Here is a 26,667-nt window from a genome sequence, read left to right on the forward strand (position 1 = left end):
GAAAAATGATAAACTTGATTCGTTGATTGTGTTTATGATTGTATTATTATAATTGGATGAGCGTATTATTATTCAGGTTGGTTTCGTAAAAAATTGTTTGTTATTCACAATAAATAAAAGTTATTCCAATGTTAAAATGACTTCTAGTAATGAAATTAAACCATCGATTCCTAGTATCTCTTTGAGGAAAAGTTTGAAATTGTCTGGATCGTTTAGGAAGAGATTCTTGATTCTGTTGATAAGATCCTCTTTGTTGCCCTGTGTGATGTCTTCGATCATGATGTTGGTGAGTTCGTCGTAGAGCGGTGATATTGGTGTGTGGCCGATCTGTTCGTCGACGATGGTAGGTGGTGGGGGTGGTGGTAGTTCATTAATATACAGGTCGGATGGCGACGACGAGTAGAGTCCGCCAGCAATCGAGTTGGGAGGTGGTGGCAATGGAAGAGTCTCCACAGTTCTATCGCTCGTATATGACTCTTCGCCTTCCTCCACCTCCTGATGTAGCAATCCATCTTGATCCGCAAAAATAAACTCTCTATTCTCAATCATCGCTGTAATCATATTGCATTGTCCTTGAATTTGTGTCAGTGAATCCGGTTGTGGATTATTGGAAATAGATCTAATTATATTTGGTCCAAAACAAACCTATGGAAAAGTAAAGTAGACAAAAAATTAGTCAGTCAATTTTTTTTTTGTGTGTGTGTAATTATCATCATGCATGATGATAAGCTAGCTCTACATACACCTAAAGCAATTGGATTCATTTTATTTACGGCTGAATTACTGGTTACCTGTTCCAAATATTCAATTAGATAGTGTAGAATCTTTACATTCTCATTTGGAAGTTTCGAAATGAAATCTCTTATCGTTTCAATCTTGTTGGGTGTCGAATTGTTTGGGAATAGTTCGATCGGTATCAATGGGAACCGCGATTCTCTGAGATATAACTTTAGCAGACCTGCCAAATCGTGTGCTGTATGTTCAATCGCAAGATTCAAATCCTGAGTGTTCAACGACAGCCACAAAGATCTAATTGTTTCTGAATTTCCATTTACCCTAAAAATACCTTCATGGTCCAAAACTATCAAAATTAATTTTAATTTGAATTAGTTAAGTTTGTCACAAGACATGATCATTCATATATATTCCAATTTTGTATTGTATGTTTACCATTTGCTTTTTTCAATGCAACTATAATCTTGAATATATTATAAAATGAAAGATTTCCCGATCCATAGGGTGCGTTTAATATGTGACGTTCGTAGAGTGAATCACGTGATGGTCGGTGTGTGAAGAACTTTCTGAGTTTGTTGGAGATGATCGTTGACTTTGCGCTTGACTTTGGATCACGTGATGATGTTGTTGATTGCTGTTGTAGCTGTGCACCTACAGTTATTATCTTGGGTGGTGATGTAGTCAACATTGGTGGTGGTGACAATGGTGGTGGTGGTGTCTGATTGCTATATGCTGAACCAGCGCCACCAACATGATGAAATCCCGATGGATTACCTATTTCAACATTCAAATTCTTTCTAGACATATTATTATTGGAAAACTAATTATCTTTGCTTTGTTACTATTATATCCTATATCTAATATTGTTTTCTTTCTATCTTATTTTTGACTGATTATGTATTGATTGATTGATTGAATGATGTTGATTAAATTTAAAAAAACCTAATTAAATGATGATTGGTTAAATATATAAATAAATAAAAATAAGAATATATATCAAAAAAAGAAAAAACTAACTTTTATGATTGTTTGATTTTAAAAAAGATATATTTAAAAAAAAATGTAGTAGTTGTTTTATTATTGATGATTTTTTTGATTGTTTTTTTTTTAAATTTTTTGCAAAATTCAAATAATAGATATTATTGGGTGGGGTGAAAAGTTGTGGTAAAATCGTGTGTAATGTTAAGTCTAAAAAGTAAAATTGAATGAAATCACTTTTAACTGGTTTAGAATTAGTGTTTCTGCAAATTTAAACGTTGATTTATCATGAGGTAAAGTTTGCTGTGCTCTTTGCTAGTCTAACGAAGTTATTTTAAAAAATATATATATTTTTTTTTTGACAAAATGTTGTTTTATTATTATTATACCTTGCATTATTTATCAGTTTATTAATTTATTATAATTATTAATTTATTTCAGTAATGTTTATTTGATAGTGGAGTTGATGGTTCAGAATTAGATTTTCTATTTCTTAGTAGTTGTTCTTTGATTGTTTGACGTACTGATGTTTTCTTTTTTGGTCTTACATTCTTTTGGTGTGTCTCATCTAAATGTCTAATATGTTCGTTGAAATCAATCATATCATCATCTCCTTCTTCACCATTATTATTATTATTGTTATTATTATTTGTATGGTAATCATCTTCATCATCATCATCCATTTTAGAGGATGTTCTATTAGCATTGGCAACGATTGCTTCAATATCGGCAACAGTCAATTCTCTGACACTCTTTTGATTGAGTCTACTTGTTGCAGATGAATTATTACCAATTGGTGGTTTTCCACCACTTGAAGATGACTGTTGTTGTTGTTGCTGTTGTTGTTGTTTATCATTCTTCTTTTTTGATTTGTTGTTGTTGTTGTTATTGTTGTTGTTGTTGTTGTTGTTATTTGTATTATTATTATTGTTGTTGTTGGTGTTATTGATATTTTGATTAAAATCAATGTAATCGTCATCGTCTTCATCGTGAGATACACCACTTGAATCGGGATTCATATCGACGCTACTGCTGCTGCTATCTTCGGTGGTGCGACTGGCAGAGTCATCCATATACATATTGTAGAACTGTAATACCTCTTTGTTCTTCTGTATGCTATTCTCTTGCTCTTCGATGTGTTTCTTTAGCGACGAGATAATGGCACGGTTACGCCAGAGAAAGTTAAACTTTGGGAAGAAAACCAAGACGGTGGTACTCGCCACAAACAAAATGATCGCTAGCTCGATGATGAGGAACGTAGCAGTCGGGTCCGAGGTGAAACTGAATATCAGCGGTATCGAAGTGATGAGAATGATCATGTAGTTGTAGATCAAAATACCGATGTACGTCGCTTCGTTAAAGGTTCCAGGCACCATTCTAAACTTCCTACAGACAACGACCAAGTAACAACCAAACAACAGAATGATAGCCTGATAGATGATATAGATAATAAAGAATATATAGAAATTCTTGGTTTGACAATAATAGATTGCATTAAACTTTGCAAAGTCATATGAATACGATGCTTTTGTTTTATGAATAATATTACTTAATAAAACAAGGAACTAATATAATAATAATAATAACAACAACATTAATTAGTTTAGTTTAATAAAACATAAAGGTATTATACTTACACATGGGAATATCATTAAAAATGCAACAAACTTTAATAGATACTTATTCTCTACAATAGTTTCTCTGAGGTATTCAATATCTTCTACTAATCTCCACATACTGAATTGTTTAACAAACACTGCATTCGTTACCAAGAAGATAGATAGTGGTAAGAATATAAGAGGTATTCTACAACTATAATGATTAATTTAGTTTTGTTGTTAGTTTATAATGTAAAGGTTGTTAGTTTGTTAAGTTGGATAGGTTTGTTACTTACACAAAATCTGTTTTATGTAAGAAGAAAGAACCAGCTGTTAGAATACACATTATACAACCAATGGAAATGATACAGAGAAACAGAGGGTTGGAATACTTGATGACACGTTTCTTTCTAAAGATGATGGTTATCGCTAAACAAAGGAAGAGCAGTAGCAGTAGAATACATAGGATGACACCAACGATGATCTTGGGAATGATCGATATATTGATGCTTGTCAAGCAGTAGTAGACGTAGGTCTTTAGATGCACCATGCCACTGGGACACGCCGTAAAGCTAATGGGGAAGTTGAGCGGACCGAATATCGAGCCGGTCGGCACCGATACGAACGTCAGATTACAGGTGTCACCTGGATTGGCAGAGAATCGCAAGCCCGAAATATAAGCATGACCCTCGGTGTTTAGAATACCCGATGTCTGACCCTCCACGTAGATATTGCTGCATGGCACCACAAAGAATGCAAGATCGGTACGACCAACCACCAGATTGCCAAAGTAGTCGTAGACGTCGATCGTTATGTTGAGTAGTTCAAACGGGTAGATCTGTTGTGGCATCGTTACGGTAAAGTATTCGTAGCCACTACGTATGTACTTTGAGGTGTTGTAGACGTCGGTGTTGGTCGACAGTGTATCAGAGTTGTTGTTATAGTAGATTGCACTCGTTACATTGTGATAGTAGTAAAACAAGATACCGGATTGACTTGCATAGTTATCGATGAATTGATCACCGGTTAGACTGATCGATTTTCCACTCGGACCCATAATATTCGATGCCGTCAAGAAAATGATAGGTCCCCAAGGCGATGAGTTATTCCTATACTCTGAGAGACAAGATTGAATCGATCCTGTTTGATCTACTTCAAAACAACATCCTCTCTAAATAAATAAATTATAATAATAATAATAATAATAATAATAATAATAATAATAATAATACAACAATATTGTTGTTAATAAATGTGTTATAACATTAAATCTCTAGTTATTATTATTGCTATCAGAGCACTGATATTATTATATACATACATTACTACCTCTATTTGAAATGAAATGATTACTACGTGCTATCGTTAGATATTCGAATCTAAGTAGGATTACGGCATTGGTAACTTGATTGAAGGCAAAGATGTTGTTGTAGATCAACAGATGTGATTCGTAGAACGTTCTAATGATGTTTGGTGCAGAGTTGTTGGCAAACGTGCAATTGAATATGGCAGCTACTGAACTAAACTCTTGATAGATAATCGAGTCGGTCACTGTATTGTTTGTAAATGTACAACCTGCCATTGCCAGCGCAGCTTGATGTACAAATGATAATATTGTTTTACTTATATCTAACATTCATGATATAAATAGGAATTCGTTAGTTAGTTCATAAATAAAGTTATATATATATATATAAGCTATCATAATTTTTAGATAAACTATATTATATTTACTTACTTGTAAATGTAGAATAATAGATTAGTGTAACTGACATTGCATCCGATAGAAAAGCAGGACCCGTCAAGTTGGTGAATGCACAATTGATGAGTCTGAATCGACTGTAACTATCGTAGAGTGCAATCTGTGCATTTACAAGTTGTGTTGAGTTTGCAAATATCGTTAGTTCGACATTCAACGTCAGTGAAGCGTGACTCTCTAGAATACCACTGTTAGGTGCATAGTTTCCATTGAATATACATACTGAGAAGCTATATATCAAAATAAAATACAATCAATATCAAAATGTATAAATCATTAAACTGAATCAATTATATAATATAACAAACCTTCCAATTGATTCAGTTGCAACGAATACAGCACCACTCGTAAGATTCGCAGTGTTATGAGAGAATCGCAAATTGAAAGCTTTCAAATAGGTTAGATAATAAGAACCGAGAGCACCTCCTACATTGGCATGATTCCTTATGAATAAACAATTGATGATTCTATTACCAAGACCATCTATATTTAGTTTAAACCAAAGTTAAATTAAAGTCTAACAAAAAAAAAAAAAAAAAAGATATAGTTACTTAAATCAACAGCACCAGAAGTAGGTGCAATATTATAGTAGAATTGACTGTAGGACAGTGTCATATTGCCAAATGAATTGTAGAGTGCACCGCCTTTGCCATTGGAAGATGCATTACTTATAAACTTTGTATTGTGTATTCGACATATTGAGAATCCAAGTGCAATCGCTCCTCCGTTTTGTCTTACTGAATTAACTTGAAACAATGAATCTCTAATAAATAATATTGCTAAAAAAATAATAATAATAATTAATTAAAAAAAATATATAAATATGATCATTTTAATTTGATGATTACCATTTAGACAAGAAATTGCACCACCTGAACCTGTTGGACTTGAATTGCGAATGAACCGACATCTCTCACACTCGAAATAACTGGAATTCAAAATATAGACGGCGGAACCACCATCGTTCGATTTACATCTCTGAATAGTTACATCTGTTAATCTTACAAATGATGAATTTGACAATGCTAAAAATGATTCTAAAAGTATTTATTTATTTATTAATAACAATAATAATAATAATAGATAGATAGATAGATATGATTGATGATATCAATGAATTATTTATTACTTACTATTATTTTGACAATCGAATATGGTTGTATTCATTGATTTACCGATTAACCAGATTTGTTGGTTGATTATGGTTAGGTTGAAATTTCCTGGGTCTGTATAGATCTGATCTTCGAGATAGACAACGACCGGCTGACACGGTGCCGTAAAGGAATCACATTTCGAGTAGGTTGAAGATCGCGGCTGTGTATGAACCACCTTGGAGATATAGGATAGTGTCTTACAAGGTGTACTGCCAGGTGGTCCACAACCCGGTATATCTGCACCATAGTTTGATAATCTAAACGAAGGTTGACTTGAAACTACTTTTACTGTTTATTGAATATAAATTTAGCAAAAAATAAAAAATATTATTATTGTTAAATGATTGATTAATTTAATTAATTTGGCATAAAATCAGATCACAAAAAATGAAATTTCTTTTTTGATCTGTAATGAACTTTTAAGATCTTTAACTACTTTTACTTACCACAATTAAATATAAATACAAATATAATAAATAATATTTTTAAATATTTAAAAGTTATAGATATCATGTTACAAATACTACAATCATCTCTGTTCCTATAAAAATAAAAAAATGATCAATAAATAAATAACACTATCGATCAAATAAAATGAAATAAAAATAGACAATAATCTGAATCATTTATGTTTACAAGTAATGTTTTGTTATTATTCAAATTAGTACAATAATATCAAAAAAATTCAGAAAACTAAAATAATGAATTTTGAATTAAAATTTTAAATAAAAAAAAACATTAGTATGGTTGGGTATGAAATAAAAATAAATAAATAGAAAAATTTTCATCCAAGGCTCCATAGCATAGTTGGTTATTGTACTTCCCTAGTAAAGGAAGAGTTAGGAAGGGGTCACGAGTTCGAATCTCGTTGGAGCCTTTATTAAAAACATGTCCGCATGCGGATTCGTTAATATTTTTAGTCTTTAAATTGTTCATTTTTTTTGCTTTTTTTGGTTTGTTAAAAACAATAATCAAATTAAATCAATTAAAATATGTATTTATCAAATAAACAAACCAAATAAATATCATTGTTATATTTTATCATCATTAGCAATGCTAATTTAGCATTACTTATAGTATTAAATTAGTTATTCTTTAGCTATTATATATATATTATAGAACCTTTTTTATGGTATACAATTTAAGTTTGCTTTTTAAACTTTTTTTTATTTTTTTTTAATTCAAAAATACATAGTAACAAATATGAGTACTAGTAGTAAAGAATCTTTACTAAAGATACACAAGAAGTTAATACCAATAGTGGTAAAAGTGTTGAACACCAGTAGAAGTCAGATAAATACACGAAATCATATTCTAATCTGGAAAGATAACAGATATATACCAAGATTATCAGAGGATATAGCTCCGCAACTAATCAATATTCTTGTGATTGTATTGTATTGCCTAACCAAGCCAACTTGTCCGATAACGGATCTGATCCCAACCAATACATTTGACAATGTAATTTCACAAGTGACCAACTCTTATATTCAACTATGTGGACAGACAATAAAAAAGGTTCTTTATATATAATAGCTAAAGAATAACTAATTTAATACTATATATTTGTGATGTTTATTTGGTTTGTTTATTTGATAAATATATATTTTAATTGATTTAATTTGATTATTTTATATATTAAATTGTTCTATTTAACAGTGTCTTTCCTCTCAAAGACAATAATATCAAATAGAAGGAATCGATCTTTAAAGGAACAGGCTATTCCTATCATTTATGAAATTAATTATTAATGTAGAAAGAGTAACTTTTTAATATTATTTATTAGTACAAATATTTGAACTGCAAATAGGAAAGTTTTATCAAACAACATCTATAAAATATTAATAAACTTTTAACTATTAATTCTATTTGTTATTTATAAAACTATAATAAATATTCTATTAATTAAAAATATCTTAAATATTTTTTATTTAATTATTAAACTATTTCTAAAAAATATCTATAAACTGTTCCCAAAAAAAAAAAGGAAATTTCTTGAGATAAAAAAAAAACTTTTTAGTTTTGATCATTTAAAAGAAAGAAAGAATCGATGAACAAAGATATATTTAACAAAGTTTTTAATAACATAGTTATCAATAAATTAGTATTTACACATGTCAGAAATTTAAATCGTTTTGGTGGAGGTCATATAGTGCCAGCATTACATAGATATAGAAGCTATCCGTGGTCGGAAGTGATCAATTTGCCACACGTCATGGTTTCCTATGGATATCTTGCTCAACTTAAGCAATATTTCAGTGAGAATGCAGTATCAAACAATTGTGAAATTAAATCATTTAGAAATGCCATCGACACCAACAACATCGATATCCTACGATACCTGTTAGATGATCTACAGATCGATATCCGAAAGACCAAAGGCAAACGATCGAGATACAATGTCACCAAGATACTGAATCATGCTGCCAAGTCTGGAAGATTGGAGATCGTTCGTTATCTATGTGAACAAACGCCATTCAAATGGAACTACTACGAAGCTATGGTAAAATCACCGCTCTCACGCGATTTTGAAATCGTAAAATACCTGGTGGAGAGAGTCAATTCTTCGAAATTATTTATTAACTATTCAAGTTATAATTCAACGGTATTTGATAACGCTGCAAAGATAGGTGGAATCGATATGATTAAATGGTTGTCCAGTAATCGTTCAGCTGACAAAAAGACCAGTAACATGTTATTATCAGCGGTCAATGCAAAACAAGCGGCGACCATCGAATATCTGTTGAGGGAGGGCAAAGAAACGATGATTCCTCTCGAGGTGATAGAAGCTGCAATAAAAGTCAAAAGCATGGAAATTCTACAGCTTTTATCAACAAAGTCTGGTTACTATGGAGTGACAGCATATGAATTAGCTATTAATACAGGTAGCTTGGAGATAGTGAAATTTGTACATGCCCGTACAACCGCTAGACCTTCTACACCATACGAAAAGGCAGCACTCATCGGTAGTTTGGATATCGTAAAATGGCTATTTGAAAATCAGATTAGTGTGTGTAATCCGGCGGCATTCGACTGTGCCTGTTACTCTGGCAATATGGAATTGGTGAACTATCTCTTTGATAAAGTCGCAATGGAGAGAACGAAATTCGCTGTACAGAATGCCATTATTAAAGGTAATTTGGAATTGGTGAAACTACTGAGTGCACCACTACATGACCATTTCGAAGGTGCAATCAACTTGACAGCCGAGAAAGGTCAACTATCGATTTTGAAATGGCTGAATGAAAATAGAACAGATTTACTATTTACTCCTGAAGCAATGGATCTTGCTGTGAAAAACAACCACTTCAATGTGGCACGTTGGTTGCATTTGAATCGTACTGAAGGATGTTCCTCTAAAGCAATCGATTATGCAGCACGACATGGATATCTCGATGTTGTCCAATTTCTGAACGAGAACTATTCGAATGGATTTTCTGACGATGCCATTCTGAGTGCAATAGAAAATGGCTATCTCGACGTTGTCCAGTATCTTTGTGACAACACCAAAGCAAAGATACCAAAGAAAGCATTGTTCAAAGCTGTTTTCAATGGATATACTGATATTGTGAAATATTTATATTCAAAAACTCAGACAGATGAAGCAGATTCATTGATGAATGTCGCAGCTGAACGTGGTCATATGGAGATTTTGATGTGGTTGGATGAAATGGGTGAAACTTGTACAACCGGTGCCATGGACAACGCTGCTGGTAGTAACCAAATTCAAATCTTGAGATGGTTACATGAAAACCGTAGTGAAGGATGCACTCACTTTGCTATGGAAAAAGCATTGTTCGATACTGACAGTAGCTTGGAAGTGGTTGAATGGCTCTATAACAATAGAACCGAATGTAAAGATCTATCAAAAATCCACATTTCAGTACTTGCCGATAAACTCTCAAGAAATCAATTCGATATAATTGAATGGGTGCTGGAAAAATTAGATGTTTCTTTGGAATTTCTTGAACTACTACATAGTGGAAAAGCTAGATATACAGAATCCATTGAAGTTATTGAACGTCATATAAAATTATTAAATCAAAATCAAAATCAAAATCAAAATCCAAAACAAAAATCAATATATAATTGTTGAATAAAGATATTTTTATTTATTTCAAATTAACTTTGATATCATCTTGATAGATAAGCTTTGGAAGGTAGGGTCCAGTAATGTATGGTTTCTTCCAACCCTGTCTTTCTTGTGGACTGCTGAATGCATGTTGAACATATCGAACGTTATCAATAACAACATCATCTAAAGAATAAAGATGTATTAAGAGATTAGTTATTATTGCTTTTAAAAAAATTTGTTGAGAACTTACAATCAATGTGAGTATGTCCAAATACATGTACAGTAGAACCTATCGAACGAAGTTGTGTATCGAGCTCTACTGAACCTACCACAAGAGGAAGGAAATCCTTAAGTAGTTGTGATCTTGGAGGAAGCAGTTCTCTTCTAGGTACGAAATGAGAGAATGAAATCACTTTACTTGGATAGGATTGTTGATGTTGCTGCTTAAAGTCATGAATTAACTTTTCATTGGCTTGAAGGAATCTTTCTGCCACCTGTATATGAGGGATGTCCCATTTGCTATGACGGAAATCACCCCATTTATGATACAATCCATCGTAGGTAGCCACCTTTAGTTCATCATTCAATTTACACCAGTCTTCATCGAAAGAAGGATGATACCATCCTAACATTGGGAAAATTGCCAACTAGATCCAAAATAATAATTAATAAATAAATAAATAATATATAAATTGATTTTATTTATAAAAATACCTACATCATTATTAATTTTAGTAGGATTAATAAAAGTACCAGTCTTTTTACAAATCTCATAAATCACTTCCAACTTTTCCATTGAGCTGGTACACTGTCAATTTTTTTTTTTTTTTGATAAAGTTAGTTTTAAAAAGTTTTAAAGTTATAAAATAATTTATTTAACATACTTGATCAGATCTACCACACCATAGTTCATGATTACCTGGTATGAAGAATACACCTGTAGGGTATTTGATATTGAGTAAATTGAGTGTGTCTTCTATCACTTTGATATTGTCAGAGATATCACCACAAACAATGAGAATACTATCACTCTCCACAGGCAAGGTTTGAATATAAGCCATATTTGCTTTAAAATCTGTATGAATATCAGATACACAGTAAACTTTTACCATTTTTCTATTTATTTATTAAAAGAATTATCTTTTAATTGATTGACTGATGATAAAATATTAAAAAAGTAGTTGAATTTATACTTGTTACTTAAGAAAGAAAGTATAAACATTAAAAGATATATTTATAAAGATCAAAATAAAAATAATGGGAAATTGAAAACTACTAAAAGAACAACAACTTTTTCCAAGAATAGTAATTGTGAACATCTTATTAATATATTTGATTAATCATCGTGTTACCACAACAGTTGTATTCGAACATAGGTGGTCAAAAAAAAAAGATTGTTTTTCTTATTTTTTTATCTGAGAAATTTCACTTTTTTTTTGGAGCTAAGCACCTTCCAAAAATGAGGTGTTTTATGTTTTGAAATGATGATCATTTAGATTGGAGATTGATAGGCCAATAAGTTAATTGTTTTTTTATTGTTCAAATTTGAGATAACAAGATATATAATTTTGAATATAAAAAAAAAAAAAAATGTTTTTAAGAAATTTAAATTATATATTTGAATTTACATTGTTTTTTGTTTCCAATCAAAAGCGTTGTTGGTCTAGTGGCAGAATTCTTGCCTTCCAAGCAGGAGACCCGGGTTCGATTCCCGGACAACGCATTTTATAACCTGAACAAATTCCTTGTCCGCTTGCGGTAAATTTGAATCTATGTGTAAGAAGGTTTATCTGTGTGATGCTTGTGGAACAGATCATAATTAGTTAACTTCCCTTTTGGCATAGCGGGAAAACCAATTGGTTACACTATGAAGAAGGTTCATCTGTGTGATGCTTGTGGAGTAGATCATAATTAGTTAACTTCCCTTTTGGCAGAGCCTGAAAACCCGTTGGTTACACTAATAATATAAGAATGAGGATAGCGGTAAGACTAAGACAATGGCGAGTACATACTGCATTGAATGGTGAGACATATTGGATATTGGTGTTAAGGTTAGTTAAATCAACGATCATCAAATCTTACTTCCTATGTATAATAAAAAAATTGAACTCTTGAAGATGTATTTTTTCAATATATATGTATAACATTCACTTTAAATCTATATTTTATTTATTATTTTTAACAATATTTTCGGCTACCCAGTTTGGCCATGCATCGACATCTAAAACATGCTCATTGGACGCTTGGTCATACATATCATAGGCATCTACATTACAAATATTACCAGACATTACATGTTGAAGTTTAGTTGCCAAAACCAAACTAACAAAATATTTCTTTTTCAATTGTTCATAGTTGTATGAAACATCCTCCAGTTTCTTTGTTACCTCTTCACCAGCCTGTTGTTTCATAAAAGCAATATTCTGTTGATTTCTAGTCTGTAGATCTTTCTTTAATCTCTGAATGGTATCGTAATAAACCTTTTCTTGTTGTTTCATATCTGATTCCAATCTTTGTAACTATTGTAATTAATTAATTTAGTTTAGAATTGTAAAAAGTTAGTTCTCTGTATTTTTTTTTTTTATTACTTGATAATTGATAATTACTTGTAAATTAAGGAAAGCATTATGAGTTTGATGTGCAATTGAACTCTCTCTCATATTCTCCATTTGCTCCTCTGGACTGAGCATCTTTGATTTACGATTGTTCTTCTTTCCGTTGGTATCGGGGTTGGCAAACTCTCTGGAGAATGCCATACCGTTCTCGTACTCTGCTCTGACCTCCTTTACGCTGTTCTCAAGTGATCTGAGTTTCGAATCTTTAATCTTGATCTCCTCCTCCCACAACTTTAGTTTGTCGCTCAACAATGTGTTTTCAAACTCACGGTCGATCAACTTGTTCTCCGAGCTGACCAGTCTGTCTTTCATGGCATTCAAATTGACTTCGGATTGAGCATTCAACTCCTTGAATTTCGATGCTTCCTCCAGCTGCTTCTTCAAAATGAGATTCTGATTGCCTTGCTCTGTGATGGTTTGACTCGCTTTGTTGAGACCACCCTCCAAATCGCCAAGCAGCAACACCAACTTCTTTTGCTCGTTGGCCGATTGCTCCTTTTGCATCTCTTGACTATTCTCGAATGCTTTCATCTGAGTACGAAGCAAACCAGACAATGTATTCAATTGAGTGGTTTGCTCTTGGAGTTTGGTCGATTCGCTCTTGTATGCAGAGTTGATCTGTGTGATTTCCTGACTCTTGTTGTGAAGTTCATCCTTTTGGGTCGATGCCAACAAGTTGGTCTGTGAAATCTGCTCACTGATATCAGCGATCGTTCTCGACGAACGTTCAACCGATTCCGAGAGTTGATCGATATGCGATTGCTTTGATTTCTGATCCTCTTTCAAAGTGTTCAAGTTTCTCTGTTGGAAGCTGGTGATGGTGTTGTTTGCCTCGATCGTTTGTTTGTAGTGGGCAATACGCTCATCTTTCTCACGCTTGTCTTGCTCGAGCGCAACAATGAGATCTCTGCACTCTGCCAGCTTGACACCGACAGTCATGCTTGTATCACGCAACTGCAGTGTCTCCTCTCTGAGTGCATCAATCTCCATCTCTGCGACATTCTTGTAGTTCTTTGATTGCTCGGTGAGCAACTCCATGATATGCGAAGTATTCTCTACGGTCTGAGTAAGGTTTTCAATCTGAGAAACACGACTCTCATTGATGTCCTCGAGATTCTTTACCTGTCCATTCAACTGGTTGACATTCGATTCACTCTGGTTGATCTTTGACTTGAGAGATTGGTTCTCCGACTTCAAAGTGTCGCGCTCCTTGTTGGCTTGTTCCAAGCTTGCTTTGAGTTGTGTGATTTCCTTCTCACGCTCCAGACGTACCAAGTCAAGCTGCGACGAACTCAACTCCAATTGCTGTTTAGCCGATCGAAGTTCTTCGTCCTTGATCTCACTGATTTTTCTGGTGGGATCGAGAGTCTGCATCCATTGTTCACGCTGCTCATTGCTCGACGCTTGCAACAGCCAGACACGACGCAACTGAATCACCGCAAAACCATGCTGTACTTCCTCCTGAGGGATCGGAGCGATCGAAGTATTGGTAAGATCGATCTTCTTGTACTTTTGACCAATGTCCTTCTCAGAGTGCGAGTAATAGAGGTATGGCTTCTTCCAAACAAAGAATCGCGACTTCCACTCGTCCTTGTAGGTCGACTTCTTCTTGAGATAGCCACGTAGTTCATCCTCCTTGATGAGTGCACTACTGCCAATCTCATTGATCTTCACCTCGATGACCGAGGTGGTACTCTTCTTTCTCGAGATGGTAGCACGCTTGGCATTGGAAGCGTTGTTCATCAACGACATCTTCTTGACGATCTCCTCGGCTTCGATACGATCGACATTGTTGCTCTCGTCAGACTCTGGTTGTTTCTCACGAATAACACTCAGCTTCTGTCGCAAATCCAACTCTTGACGCAACTTTTCCATTCGCATGGCATATCCTAATTTTACAAAGTTCTCTTGGTGATTGTCAATCATATCGCCAATCTTGTTTTGGTGTTCGACATGACGCGACTTGGTGAGATGTACATTAAATACAGATCCAGAGTGGAGTATACTCGACTCGCTGTCGTGTAGAATACTCTCTCCCTTGAAGTGTGGCTTGAATTTATCGAGGAGGTTACTCAGTGACGAGTTGGCTCCCTCTGGCTGTTGGACGAGCTCCGAAGAGAGAATCTTGACAGAGACATCCTTGGAAATGACAACGTCACTTGGGAAATCAACAATCGAAAGAACGTATGAGATTTTAAAGAGAATCTTGTTTCCCTTGCGTGTCTTGATATTGAAGAGATGCGAAGGATCAGTGTTATTCCAAGACACAACGATAGTGTCTTCACTCGCCGATATGACAGGCAGTTCAAACTCGTCGGAACTCGAGGAGGACGAAGACGATCCGGCCGAAGAGGAAGATGCACCGCCTTTGCCAGCAAAGTTGGAGCTTGTTGTGGGTGTGTTGGCAGCGTTTTGGAACAAGAGATTCGACGAGCCGTAGAAGCTGTTCGAAGGTGTTCCCTGTGGTGTTGAGATACCGTTGTTGTAGTTGAATGGTGTGATGGGTGTGGAAGGAGTGGCTTGTGAACGCGATGGGTTGCTTGGGGTGGATGGTGTCGACGGGGTGTTTGGCGCGCCGGCACTCAGCATCGCCAGATTGGTGGGTGGCTCACGCTTGCCGATCGAACGGGCATGACTGACAGTGACCGATTTGCACTGCTTGATCTTCACCAACTGATTCTGACTGGTGGCGTCAGATTTAATCAGTTTGAGAACAATCTGACGAGTGGAGATCTCTTTCTTCAATCTAAAGGTAACGGAAGGTGCGTTGTTGGAAATGTCGGAATCCTCAAGTACGTGGACAGGTTTGAAAAGCTTGGATTGCTCTGGCTCCAAGATATTGAGCGATGCCATAAATTCATAGGATTCGACCATCGGTCTCTTGAGATCCTCCGATGCATCGAATGACTTTTCCAACTGATTGATCTTCTTTCCATAGATCTCAAAAGCAATATAATCGGTTTCGAAATGATTAATCAATTCATCCGATATATTTGGGATATTTATAGTTATTTTATCTAAAAGTTGTTTTGAATGCTAATAATAATAATAATAATAATGTTTGGTTAGTTTGATTTGATACGATCACTTCATCGATGTTGTTTGTTGTTGTGTTTAAGCAACTTACTGTTGTTTGATGTTTATCGGAATTGAATATGAATTTAGAATATAAATCGTTGTATTGATCTTTGAGGTCATTGATTCCATTGAATTGAATGGTTATATTCATTGATTTTCCAATGAGAATGTATGGATCACCAGATAGTAATGATGGTTGGTCATCATCGGTTAAATCGGCAACCTGTGTTGTTACACTGACATTAAGATAACCTTTGAGTGAACCATTAGTGTCCAGAATTGGAATCGGTCTATTGATATCCACCAAATATAATATATTCTTTAAGTACATATGTGAAACACCAATTAAATTAGATCCATCAAATTTGAAATTAAATGGATCTTCAATACCATTTTCAATCTACAATTGTATAATTGAAAAGAAAACATATATAATTAATATAAAAGAAATTCAATTGAAAAAACAAACTTTGTTATTAATAATTACCTTTCCATCGTTTTGATATAATTCTCTCATTGAATAAACTCTATCTATAAACTCTTCAACGGAAATCATTGTAACTTCACCAGTATCCTTCTTGGTTACTTTGACGCCGATCTGGGTCATTCGCCAATCGACTTCGACTTCGTCGACGACGTTGAGTTGGTCGGCCTGTGGATAGATCGAGTAGAGTTTCAAGTACAAATCGATATTCTTGGCGAATGTGTCAGAGATTGCGTTGGCTTCGTTGAGCGAGAGTATGAGATGCGATATTCGGTTGAGCAGACGTGTTCGGTAGACTTTGGATCGCCATCTTCGTATGGCAATGAGTGCGAGGTTCTCGCGACGCTCTCTTGTCTCTGGATCAAAGTCACGCTCCAATTGTGAGCGCATCTGGCCGTAGAGCACCTTCATCTGCTCCTTCATCTGCTTTTGGAATTCACGATTGTCGCCAATCTGCTTGGTGATGGCGAGGTTGCCCTGTGCCGACGCCAGCTCATTCAGCGCAAAGTCATAGTCGATGATCTGATCTTTCTTGGCGAGCGCATGACTGTCGGCGGAACGCTCACGTTCACGCGCAATCTTGGCCGCTTCCTCGGGATGATTGAAACGGAAGATATGATTGTTTCCGAGGATGACACGATTACCGGTTTGAAGCACTGTGGGTGCACTGATCTCGAAACCATTGACAAAAATCGATGAGTGTGTTCTACTGTCGTCGGTGATCGGTGTGATCGTAACCACACTATTATTATTCTCAATCAAACAGTGCTCTTTGGCAATGTTCAATCCATTCAATATAATATCTTGTGGTGTATCTGCATCGGATCTTCCAATTCTCGTTGTTCCTTCTTTTAGATAATAGATCAACGACTCCGACATCAAAGGATCCTCATTCAAATTGATAAAATGTGGGATTGAACTAACAACTTTAATTGCCACACCCATATCCTATTAAATTATAATGAATATTAATTTACATTCTTTGATAAACAAAACAAAAACAAAGCAAAATTAAACAAACTTACTTTTAGAGCAGACATTCTTTCCTCTCTAATCTTTTCCGCATCAATTAACTTTTCCTCCCATGACTTGTTTAGTTCAGCCATCAACTTTTCATATTGTTCAATCTTTTCATTCAAACTTAGTACTAATCCACCATCATCTAGAAAGTATTCAACGAAAAATGAAAATATGTTAATAAACAATTGGTAAAAGTTGTTAGATTTTTCGGTAAACTTTACCATCGTTTGTTAATCCCATTAGTTTGGCAGTGTCGGCAGCACCAAGTCCACCGGCAGAGAGCAATTGCTTTAGACGCTCCACCTCGGTTTGAAGCTCTCTGATTACTTTGGATTGTGGATCTTCGTTGACAGTTGCGGTTGTCTTGATCTTCTTGGCGCTGTCCGCATAACGCAGTGTCGAGAGTGTCTCGTCGAAATTGATATCGGCAGGACTGATCGCTGCAATCATAATGGTCTTACTGTTACCACCGAGTGACTCCTTCAGCAGGTACGTCAACACCGAGTCACGATACGGCACGAACACCTGTTTCTTTGGATTGGTGGTCGACGAGTTCTCGGCGAGCGCTGAAATTACCTTTCCCAGGGTGGAGAGCGACTTGTTGATGTTGGCACCCTCCTTCAAACGAACACCGGTCGCACCGGTACTGGCAGCACGCTCACTACCCGCCAGATCGACCAGTGAAATCTTACTGACACGATCGATAGCAACACCACGAACTCTATCAATCTTTGACTGTGTAAACACAATAGTAAACACTGCATGCGAACGTGAAGATGTCGCATTCATATTTGTCGATGCCACCGTACGTGCTTTACTACCTTCGTCCATCAACATTTCAATCTCTTGAAAACTCTTTACTGCCAACCTAAAATATAATAAAAAGTTTGTTAGATTGTTAACCTTTTCAAACAAGAAAATACAACATGTTTTTGGTTGAGTTTAAACTTGTGAATTTGAATTTGGAATTGGAATATTGATATCTGATTGATTGATTGATTGATTGATTGAAATGTTGGTTGTCTTTTTGGATGATGGAATCCAATCCAGTGTAACCAACATTCAAATATTCATATTCACATTCAGACCATCAACTCAACTTTAAAGTTGAGTTGAATAAAATCAATCCAATTCTTTATATATATGAATTCACTAAAAACAATGTCCAATTATTGTTATAAAAACATGCATGTTTAAAACAACAATGACAATAAAAACAGAGAACAACAACAACAATAAAAAGATAACAATAAAGTTTACATACTTTGAAAGATCCTCTACGTAGGGACCAGTTGATGGGTTGTTACGAACTTTTAGTCCTCCAGGCTTGTTGTTCTTGGGGTTGAGTAGATCTTTGACACGCTCGTTGTAGATCTCCATGAAACTCACTTCCACTTTGAATACGGTTTGTTCGCGTTCGTTCGATACGGTGTTTCCGATACGGTTGAACATTTCCTCGCAAACCAGAGGGATGATACCCTTGTCCTCACCGTAACCAAGCATAGAATAAGACTTTCCTGAACCTGTCTGTCCGTACGCAAAGATCGTACAATTGAAACCCTCCCATGCATTCTGAAGCACTTCACGACCGAGATCGTCAAACACCGTTGTTTGCGATGCGAAATTGGGGTCGTCGCTATCGAACGACCAATAACTGTGATCGAATGTAAATGACTTTTCGTCCTCTGCTGTGGGTGGTGCATTGGGATTGGCACGCAACGCCGATGGTCTAACCAACAGCGTTGTATTACCATTCATCTTTACAATACACTCTGCATTTCTTTCTTTTTCTCTAAAAATAATATTATCATCCAACAAATAATCAATATCAATATCAATCAATTGCTATATCGCTAGAAAATAGTGATCATCATCATATTCATCATCTTTCTTAATCAACTTTGATGAATGATGATGATGATGAATGATGATCACACATCCATTTGTTATTCCAATATTTACCTAGAGTTGAATGGTCTGACTCTAACAGCTACTTTGACACCTGATGACATGGTGTAGCTTTTATTTTCACTGATATCTACTACTATTAAACTAATAAAAATCCAAACAAACTATATTCTTCTTGCTTTTCTTTTCTATTTGTATCTGATGAAGAGTTGATCATCTATACTATCTATATCTGTTATCTTGTAATCCAAATCTATATGCTATTAAATATTTTTTGTTTAAATTATTAAATTATTAATTAAAAGTACAAATTTGAATTCAAAAGTTTCTTTAAAAGAAAGATCTAATTATAATGTTGTTTGTAAAAAAAAGATGGATAAAAAGATAAATGATAAAAAGATTAAAAAAAAAAGGTAGTAAGTATTGGATGTTTGTAGGTTTTTTTTGTTGTTTTAATTAGCCAAGAACAAAATGAAAAATAAAAATAAAAAAAAAAAAAGGAATTAAAAAATAATATCAAAGCGAGAATATCTTTTTGCTTTTTTATTTATTTTTTTTTTTTGTGTGTTGTTTTTTACAATTAATTTATGATATGTATGAAAATTGTGTAGTGTGTGTTTATATCTATTTATTAAAATCTCTAGTCTCTCTTGTTGTTATCACACAATTTTCAACTTACATTATGTGTCTTGATAATATAACCTAGATTATCTTATATGTTGTTTACTGACCAATCTAAATATTTAAATTTGACCCGACTATACTAACTATAGTTGATTTTACAACAACAGATATTTAAATAAATAAATAATTTAAACTAAAAAAATATTAGTTCAAAATTAACACACTTCACAGAATCCTTTTGAATTAAAAAAAAAAAAAAAATTCAAAAACAATAAAAAAATCAATAAATTTGAATTCAAATAATTCTTTTGAATTGTCGATGTCTGTTTTATATATAATTTTGAAATGACCACACAAAATTTAACTTTAGAGCAATAAAACTCGTGGTATCTAAAACCAGGGTAAAAAGTTTAATGAGGTGCTTTTTCGTTGTGTCTTTTTAAAAAAAAATAAAAAAAAATTTTAAAAAGAAAAGAGAGATGATGATTCTCAAAATAAAAATAAAAAGTAATATTTGTCTATCACTTTGATAAGAATCAAATATTTATTTATTCTCTTTTTTTATTAATTTACTTTATTTTTAAAAGAAATCAAATTTTGGTGGGGGGTATTGATTTTTAAAAAAATAAAAATAAAAATAAAGAGAAAGAAAATTCCAAACGCATTTCCGAAAAATCAAAATCGAAATAGTTTAAAGTAAGAAAATCATCTGAATGTCAGGTTTATTATTTGTGTAAGTTAAGTATATGATCAATTGTGGTGTTTTCTTATTTCATTAATGTTGTAACTGATCCTGGTTTAATATTTGCTTCTTTTGTATAATTATTATTGATGGAATGCAAAAAATTTGCAGTGTTCAGTAATGCAAGTAAGATATGCAATAAAGTAATTACAGTTTTTTTTTTTCAAAGTTTTTTTTTGTGTTTGATTTTTTTAAGCTTGCAAAAAATAAATATCTTTGAGTAGATTCGATAATGTGTACACAATGTAAAATGATTTTGATATTTTTTTATTAATTTTTTTTAGTTAGATAAAATCATTTCCAAAAACTAAAAGTTAAAAAAACCATCATCAAAAATAAAAACAACTTTTTTCTTGATACTCAGATTCAAACCCGATTGAAAAATCTATCACTTAATTAAAAAAATTATTATTATGCCCAACAATCATTAAATTTATGTCACCTTTATAATTAAATTATTTAACTTACAAAGATATATTTCTTTACTAGCTAGCAACATATTATATTTTTATCTATTTTCTTATAATAATTAAGGATGATGACAACAGAGAGTATATTATTAGATTCAGATGGAGGTGGTATTGGAAGTGACAATCACAACAAACAATCAAAAAACACAATCTCATCATCTACAGCAATGGAAAGCACATCAATTTCAACATCTTCAACAACAACAACTTTTTCAAACTCAACAACACCTTTTATAATGAATTCAAAATTGAAAAATAGTGGTGGTGACATTTTAAATAACAATAACAATATATCAAATGATAGCAATAATAATAATAATGTTGCAGTTTTAAATAATCCATTAATTTATAATATTAAAAAAAGTTTGTCCACTCGTAGGATGATCAATTCTCTTCCATCTTCACATAGACAACAGCAACTTCAATCACCGTTGATGTCAACCATTAAAAAAGTAGATCCCAATCTGAAGCGCTTCAATATTCTCAAGGAGATTCTCTCCACAGAGCAGGCGTACAATTCATTTCTTTCGGTGCTGATCGATGTCTACTTGACAGGTCTTCGCGGTTCATCGGTGCTTTCCAGCGAGGACATCGACACCATCTTTTCAAACATCGAAGCAATCAAGTCGGCCAACGACGAGATACTCTATCGACTCAAAGATCGTCTGGAAAACATCGAAATGCCAACACAATCTACACTCTCATCTTCAGGATCTTCAGAATCACCAGAGGAAAACAACAGTCAAATCGTCGTGGTCTCTGACATCTTCATTGAACTCGGGCCATTCCTAAAGATCTACTCCATTTTCGTAAACAACTACTATAGTAAAGCAATCAAATTTATCAAGAATCAAAACTCAAACAATAAGAAATTTAAAACTTTTTTAAACGTATGTCAATTCCAAACCATTTAGTTTTTAAAACTTTACAAAAGTAATAATGCTAATATTAACATCTCATTTTTTTATTAGGAATGTAAATATTCTCAATCAGCAAAGAAATTGGATTTAAATGATTTATTAATTATGCCAATACAAAGATTACCTGTAAGAATTAAATTGATTTTAAAACTATTTTATTTTTAAACAAAAAAGTTATCAATTATTAACCGTTTTTTAATATTAATTTAGAGATATATTTTATTGTTGGAGGAGTTGACTCAATATACACAGAATTCACAGGAGAAACAGAATTTGATAGATGCAAAGCAAATAATGAAGGAAGTGGCATCTTATGTCAATCAAGCCACAGAGAGAAAGGGTACAATGAGAAATGATCAAATTTCATTGGCACATATTCAACAACTTTTAGGTCCAAAGGCAGCTGTAAGTTTCACTAAATTGTTAATATGTTCTTTAAGACTAAAATAATTAATAATATTATTCCTTAGAATTTAATTCAACCGCATAGAAAATTAGTTAAATCAGGTGAATTGGATCGTTTGGTTGTCAACTCTGAAGGTGTACCCAAAAAGAGAAAGCTAATCGTATATCTTTTCAATGACATCATTATATATTCAGTGAATAACAAGTTTTGGAGACAGATGCAACTTTCTGAAGTTTGGATTAAATCAAGAACAAACGAATGTATGTTTATAAATAATAATAATAATAATATAAACAAAAATATATATTTTTGAAATAGTTATTAATTTTTAATTTTTTTTAGCATATAAAAGTTTGGTAACATTTGAAATATTTAGTCCAAGTTTGAGTTGTATATTTTTATCGGATGACAATAATATGGAATGGCCTCTGCTAATTGAAGATACGATCAACTCACTTCTGGAAAACGATGCAGCTGCCAAGGAGAAGCGATTGAAGATTCTGGAGAATATACAGGAGCAAGAGGATCTAACGTTTGAGGAGAAACAATTCTTTTTCGAGTCACTGTCTTCTTTAAGTGGAAATACAGTGAATCAACAGTCATCACAACAACAGCTGCATCATCAAAAGAATTCGGCTCTCAAAGGTAAACACATAAGGAAGCAAAAGTCACGTGCCAATCTCAACGGCATTATAGAGAGTGGAATTGTAAACGATAGGAAGAAACAGATTGAACAACTCCTCATTGAAAAGCGAAGTATTCTCGAGTATCAAGGTCGTGCGGGTATGGGCGCGGATGCTTCGGAGGGTGCACCGAGCGGAGAACATCGTGGTGACACTGGAAACTACCAGGACTACGACGACGACTACGATCAAGACGATCAACTTCTCGACGATCTCTACCTCAAATCGATTGAGTACAACGAGAAGAAAAATCAGGCGGCAATCAAAAAGTATAAAACATTGTCGACCTCGATGCCATCGTCGATCTCGGCGAAATCGTTTTTCAAGGAACAACCGAATCGACTCGATCACATCATCATGCTGCGGACCAACGTGAAGAAGCAAGGCTATCTCACAAAGATCGGACATATCGTAAAGAACTGGAAACGTCGTTGGTTTGTCATGGAGAATGGATATCTTTTCTACATGAAGCACCAAGAGTCGAACCGACAACTTGGCACCATCGCAATTCTTGGCTCCAACATCGAGATGATTTGCTACGAGAGTAGATCGTTTCATATTGTCACGAAAGGACGTACTTTTATGCTGGTTGCAGATAGCGAAGATGATTTGCGCGATTGGCTGCGTGTCATCCAAGAGTTCTTTGATGAGCGTACTTCCAACATCCAGCGAATCAAAAGTCAATTCCTCTCGGGTGCCAATAAACCTCTGTCACAATCCGCAGGTGAACTCTGGCTGTCGGCATCACCAAAAGCTTCCAGCAGTCCAACATCACCAAAACACACTCCTTTCCTGAACAGTTCACTAGACGGCAGCAATACGTCGCTATTGGCAAATTCCAGATCATTAAGGAATCAGATTACGACGAATTCTTCAACGACAACCAGTAATTTTAACACTAATAGTGGTAATTCTGACAGCTCCGTACTGTCGGCAGCAGATATTCTTAGAAGATGTACAATATTAAACAATGATAATAATAATAATAACAACCATTTCGAAGGTGGAAAAGATCAACAACAAATAATCGAATCGGAATATGAAGATAGTGGATCAGATATTACTATTTCCAGTGACGATGAAGATTTAGATGACTATGAAGATTCTACCACAACCGAATCTGAAGATGAAAATTGACAACATATTATTAATAAATGTTTTTTTCATAATTTTCTCCTATTGGATGTATAAGAAATAAATCACAACTAAATTGTTAATTAAAATTTATTATTAATAGCTCAAAACATAGATATAGAACATAACTATTAAAAATAAACATTCATATTTTTTTTTTTCAAAGAAATAGGACAATTTGTTTTTTGTTCTAGAGAGAATTATTAATAAATAAATGTTTTATTCGAAAAATTTTGATTGGCAATTTAATCAACATGTTGGTTTGTTGATTTTAATAGTTGTTTGTGAAGTATGTTTGTGCTTGTTGATTAATTTCGAAATGATCAACAGGTTTGGTTTCCTTTTCAACTTTGATGTCGATAAGTGGATCCTCTACCTCCTCAAAGTCGTGGAGGAATCCGTATTGGAGAGTCTTTTTGTTCTCCTTGAAAATGAGGAGGAGGACAACCAAGAAACTTGCCAAACACAATGAAATCAAAGGAATGATCGATGGGAGCAACCATGGTGCTGGGTGGGCACTTGGAATCGATTCGGTGCAGACTGGTGGTGGGTAGCTTGGGTAGTTGGTGTAGTTTACAATGAGGAGATCGAAAAAGGTTTGAGAGTTGGTGTTGAACTTTGGATAGGAGATGACATATTGACCGTTTCCAATGTTTTGTTGGACGGCATCCTCGAGCAAATCGAGCGAGCAAGTCTGGACGATGGGTGCGTCGTCTTGGAGGCAACGCGATGGGTAACGACCGTAGAGCGACACTGAGTTTTTGGTGAAGAAGAACCAACGATTGTCGGTGTTGGCATTGTTGTAGAGGTGGTTGCTGTAGGCGACGGTCTGAGTGTCACAGGAGTTGGTGTAGTTGGTGGAGATTTGGAATCCGACTTGATAGGTTTTGGTGTAGGAGTTTGGAAGATTCAAAATTTGAACTTTGAATTGCATAGAACGTGGCTGCAAGTAGGTGGAGTAGTCACCGATGGTCTGAGTGAATAGACTGTTGGCAAACTTCATGGTGACCTTGACGGATCCGACGTTGGCGACAGTATCGATTGCACTGCTAGTATATATTAGTGTGTCGGTTCCACTTACGACTTGAGTCCATGTGACATCGGTGGTGAGGTCCTTCAATAAGACATATTGACTGGTGGCAGCATCCCAAACATTCAATTTATTGAAAACAATATTCCACTCGAGTAATCCGTTTTGATAGATGTATTTGAATTTTGGTTGAACTGAACTGCTTGAATAGGTTGAATAAACTTGGTCTAGAAAATTGTAATGTTTGTCAGTATTTGTAATAATGATTTAGTTATCTACAATGTAGAATTGATGTTGTTAATTAATATTTACCTAAATTACATAATGGACCAACTTGATTGGTACCACATTGACAGATACCGTAGGAGCAGGTGTCACCTGTATTACATCCGTTGTTGTATGGACCAGTAATACAACTGGTTGATGATTGAGTGTAAATTAACATTTGATTTGAGACGTGAGAGGTTCCATCGACTGTGATGGTGACGTCGAGTGCTTGGAGAGTATTAAGACAGTTCATGTCATACATGAAATTCTGGCAAACGATGGAGGTGTTTTGTGAGAGGAAAGAAAGTTGTCCAACAGACTTTGATGAGCATACAGTCTTTGTAGAACCTAGTAAAATTTTAATATCTGATCCAGTACCACCGAGGTCAACTCCTGTAATAGTGACTGAACTGGAGAATGGTGCAATAACCAATTGTTGAGTGACAACAGGTGGTGGTCTAGCTTGTCCATTTACCATGACAACTAATTTTTTTGAGAGAAAAAAAGATAAAAAACAATTGTTAATACATGTATGATATATTAACATATGAGATAGTTATAACTTACCGAAAGCAGATACAATAATAAATAATATTATTGTTTGATTGAAAGAGTGTGATGACATTGTTTATATAAGTGGTTTTGTGTGTGTGTGTGTGAAATTTGATGGATGATGATGTGAACAACAAATAAGAGTTGGTGAAATTGAAAATGTTTGTTTATTTACAAGATGTATATAAACAAAAGAGATATATAATAAGTTAAATGTTGTTTATAACAAATACTTTAATGAAATGTAATTGATGTTGTTGTTTATACAATCGTCTTGAAACATAATGCCTTTTATAGTGATCGGTGAATGAGAGTCAAGCTGAAAACTTTTTCTTTTTTGGTATGCTGCTGCTGCAAGTTCAGAGTCGTATGGGCATGTAGCTTAATCTATTCCTTTTTTTAATATTGTAGTGCATACCGTTTAATAAATGAAGC

At 34.2% G+C, this 26,667-nt stretch overlaps 7 protein-coding genes and 2 non-coding genes across 9 annotated transcripts; 4 read left to right on the forward strand and 5 right to left on the reverse strand.

Annotated features, from left to right (window-relative positions):
• Positions 1–120: 120 nt before the first annotated feature.
• Positions 121–1,540, reverse strand: gacD (Rho GTPase-activating protein; the record flags this gene model as incomplete). The annotated part of the gene is made up of 4 exons (XM_020573006.1): positions 121–232; positions 380–645; positions 744–1,081; positions 1,171–1,540. The coding sequence occupies 4 exons, from the start codon at positions 1,538–1,540 to the stop codon at positions 121–123; spliced, it is 1,086 nt and encodes a 361-aa protein (XP_020437123.1).
• A 610-nt stretch (positions 1,541–2,150) lies between these two features.
• Positions 2,151–7,160, reverse strand: PPL_02008 (G-protein-coupled receptor family 3 protein 15; the record flags this gene model as incomplete). Its single annotated transcript, XM_020573007.1, has 13 exons — positions 2,151–2,855; positions 3,108–3,278; positions 3,351–3,525; positions 3,608–3,641; positions 3,774–4,482; positions 4,633–4,940; positions 5,050–5,300; positions 5,379–5,553; positions 5,622–5,849; positions 5,919–6,107; positions 6,204–6,512; positions 6,743–6,765; positions 7,045–7,160. 13 exons carry the CDS (start codon positions 7,158–7,160, stop codon positions 2,151–2,153), a joined length of 3,393 nt encoding a protein of 1,130 aa, XP_020437124.1.
• Positions 7,017–7,101, forward strand: PPL_02009. Its single transcript is given in 2 exon segments — positions 7,017–7,055; positions 7,065–7,101. It is a non-coding gene; the product is annotated as a tRNA-Thr (tRNA).
• Positions 7,161–7,427: 267 nt separating the features above from the next.
• On the forward strand, positions 7,428–10,320 carry PPL_02010 (uncharacterized protein; the record flags this gene model as incomplete). The annotated part of the gene is made up of 2 exons (XM_020573008.1): positions 7,428–7,512; positions 8,315–10,320. 2 exons carry the CDS (start codon positions 7,428–7,430, stop codon positions 10,318–10,320), a joined length of 2,091 nt encoding a protein of 696 aa, XP_020437125.1.
• A 195-nt stretch (positions 10,321–10,515) lies between these two features.
• On the reverse strand, positions 10,516–11,411 carry PPL_02011 (uncharacterized protein; the record flags this gene model as incomplete). The annotated part of the gene is made up of 4 exons (XM_020573009.1): positions 10,516–10,521; positions 10,575–10,946; positions 11,018–11,107; positions 11,184–11,411. The coding sequence occupies 4 exons, from the start codon at positions 11,409–11,411 to the stop codon at positions 10,516–10,518; spliced, it is 696 nt and encodes a 231-aa protein (XP_020437126.1).
• Positions 11,412–11,951: 540 nt separating this feature from the next.
• PPL_02012 lies at positions 11,952–12,022 on the forward strand. Its single transcript has one exon. It is a non-coding gene; the product is annotated as a tRNA-Gly (tRNA).
• A 442-nt stretch (positions 12,023–12,464) lies between these two features.
• kif1 (kinesin-3) lies at positions 12,465–19,508 on the reverse strand (the record flags this gene model as incomplete). The annotated part of the gene is made up of 9 exons (XM_020573010.1): positions 12,465–12,818; positions 12,906–13,976; positions 14,187–15,950; positions 16,042–16,392; positions 16,480–17,424; positions 17,502–17,638; positions 17,718–18,364; positions 18,761–19,288; positions 19,459–19,508. 9 exons carry the CDS (start codon positions 19,506–19,508, stop codon positions 12,465–12,467), a joined length of 5,847 nt encoding a protein of 1,948 aa, XP_020437127.1.
• Positions 19,509–21,308: 1,800 nt separating this feature from the next.
• gxcK (pleckstrin domain-containing protein) lies at positions 21,309–24,386 on the forward strand (the record flags this gene model as incomplete). Its single annotated transcript, XM_020573011.1, has 5 exons — positions 21,309–22,130; positions 22,212–22,286; positions 22,371–22,565; positions 22,631–22,826; positions 22,909–24,386. The coding sequence occupies 5 exons, from the start codon at positions 21,309–21,311 to the stop codon at positions 24,384–24,386; spliced, it is 2,766 nt and encodes a 921-aa protein (XP_020437128.1).
• A 268-nt stretch (positions 24,387–24,654) lies between these two features.
• Positions 24,655–26,305, reverse strand: PPL_02015 (uncharacterized protein; the record flags this gene model as incomplete). The annotated part of the gene is made up of 3 exons (XM_020573012.1): positions 24,655–25,640; positions 25,726–26,163; positions 26,248–26,305. 3 exons carry the CDS (start codon positions 26,303–26,305, stop codon positions 24,655–24,657), a joined length of 1,482 nt encoding a protein of 493 aa, XP_020437129.1.
• Between the last annotated feature and the right edge of the window lie 362 nt (positions 26,306–26,667).

This window comes from Heterostelium album, assembly GCF_000004825.1.
Source record: "Heterostelium album PN500 unplaced genomic scaffold PPL_scaffold2, whole genome shotgun sequence".
Classification (NCBI taxonomy): Eukaryota; Evosea; class Eumycetozoa; order Acytosteliales; family Acytosteliaceae; genus Heterostelium; species Heterostelium album.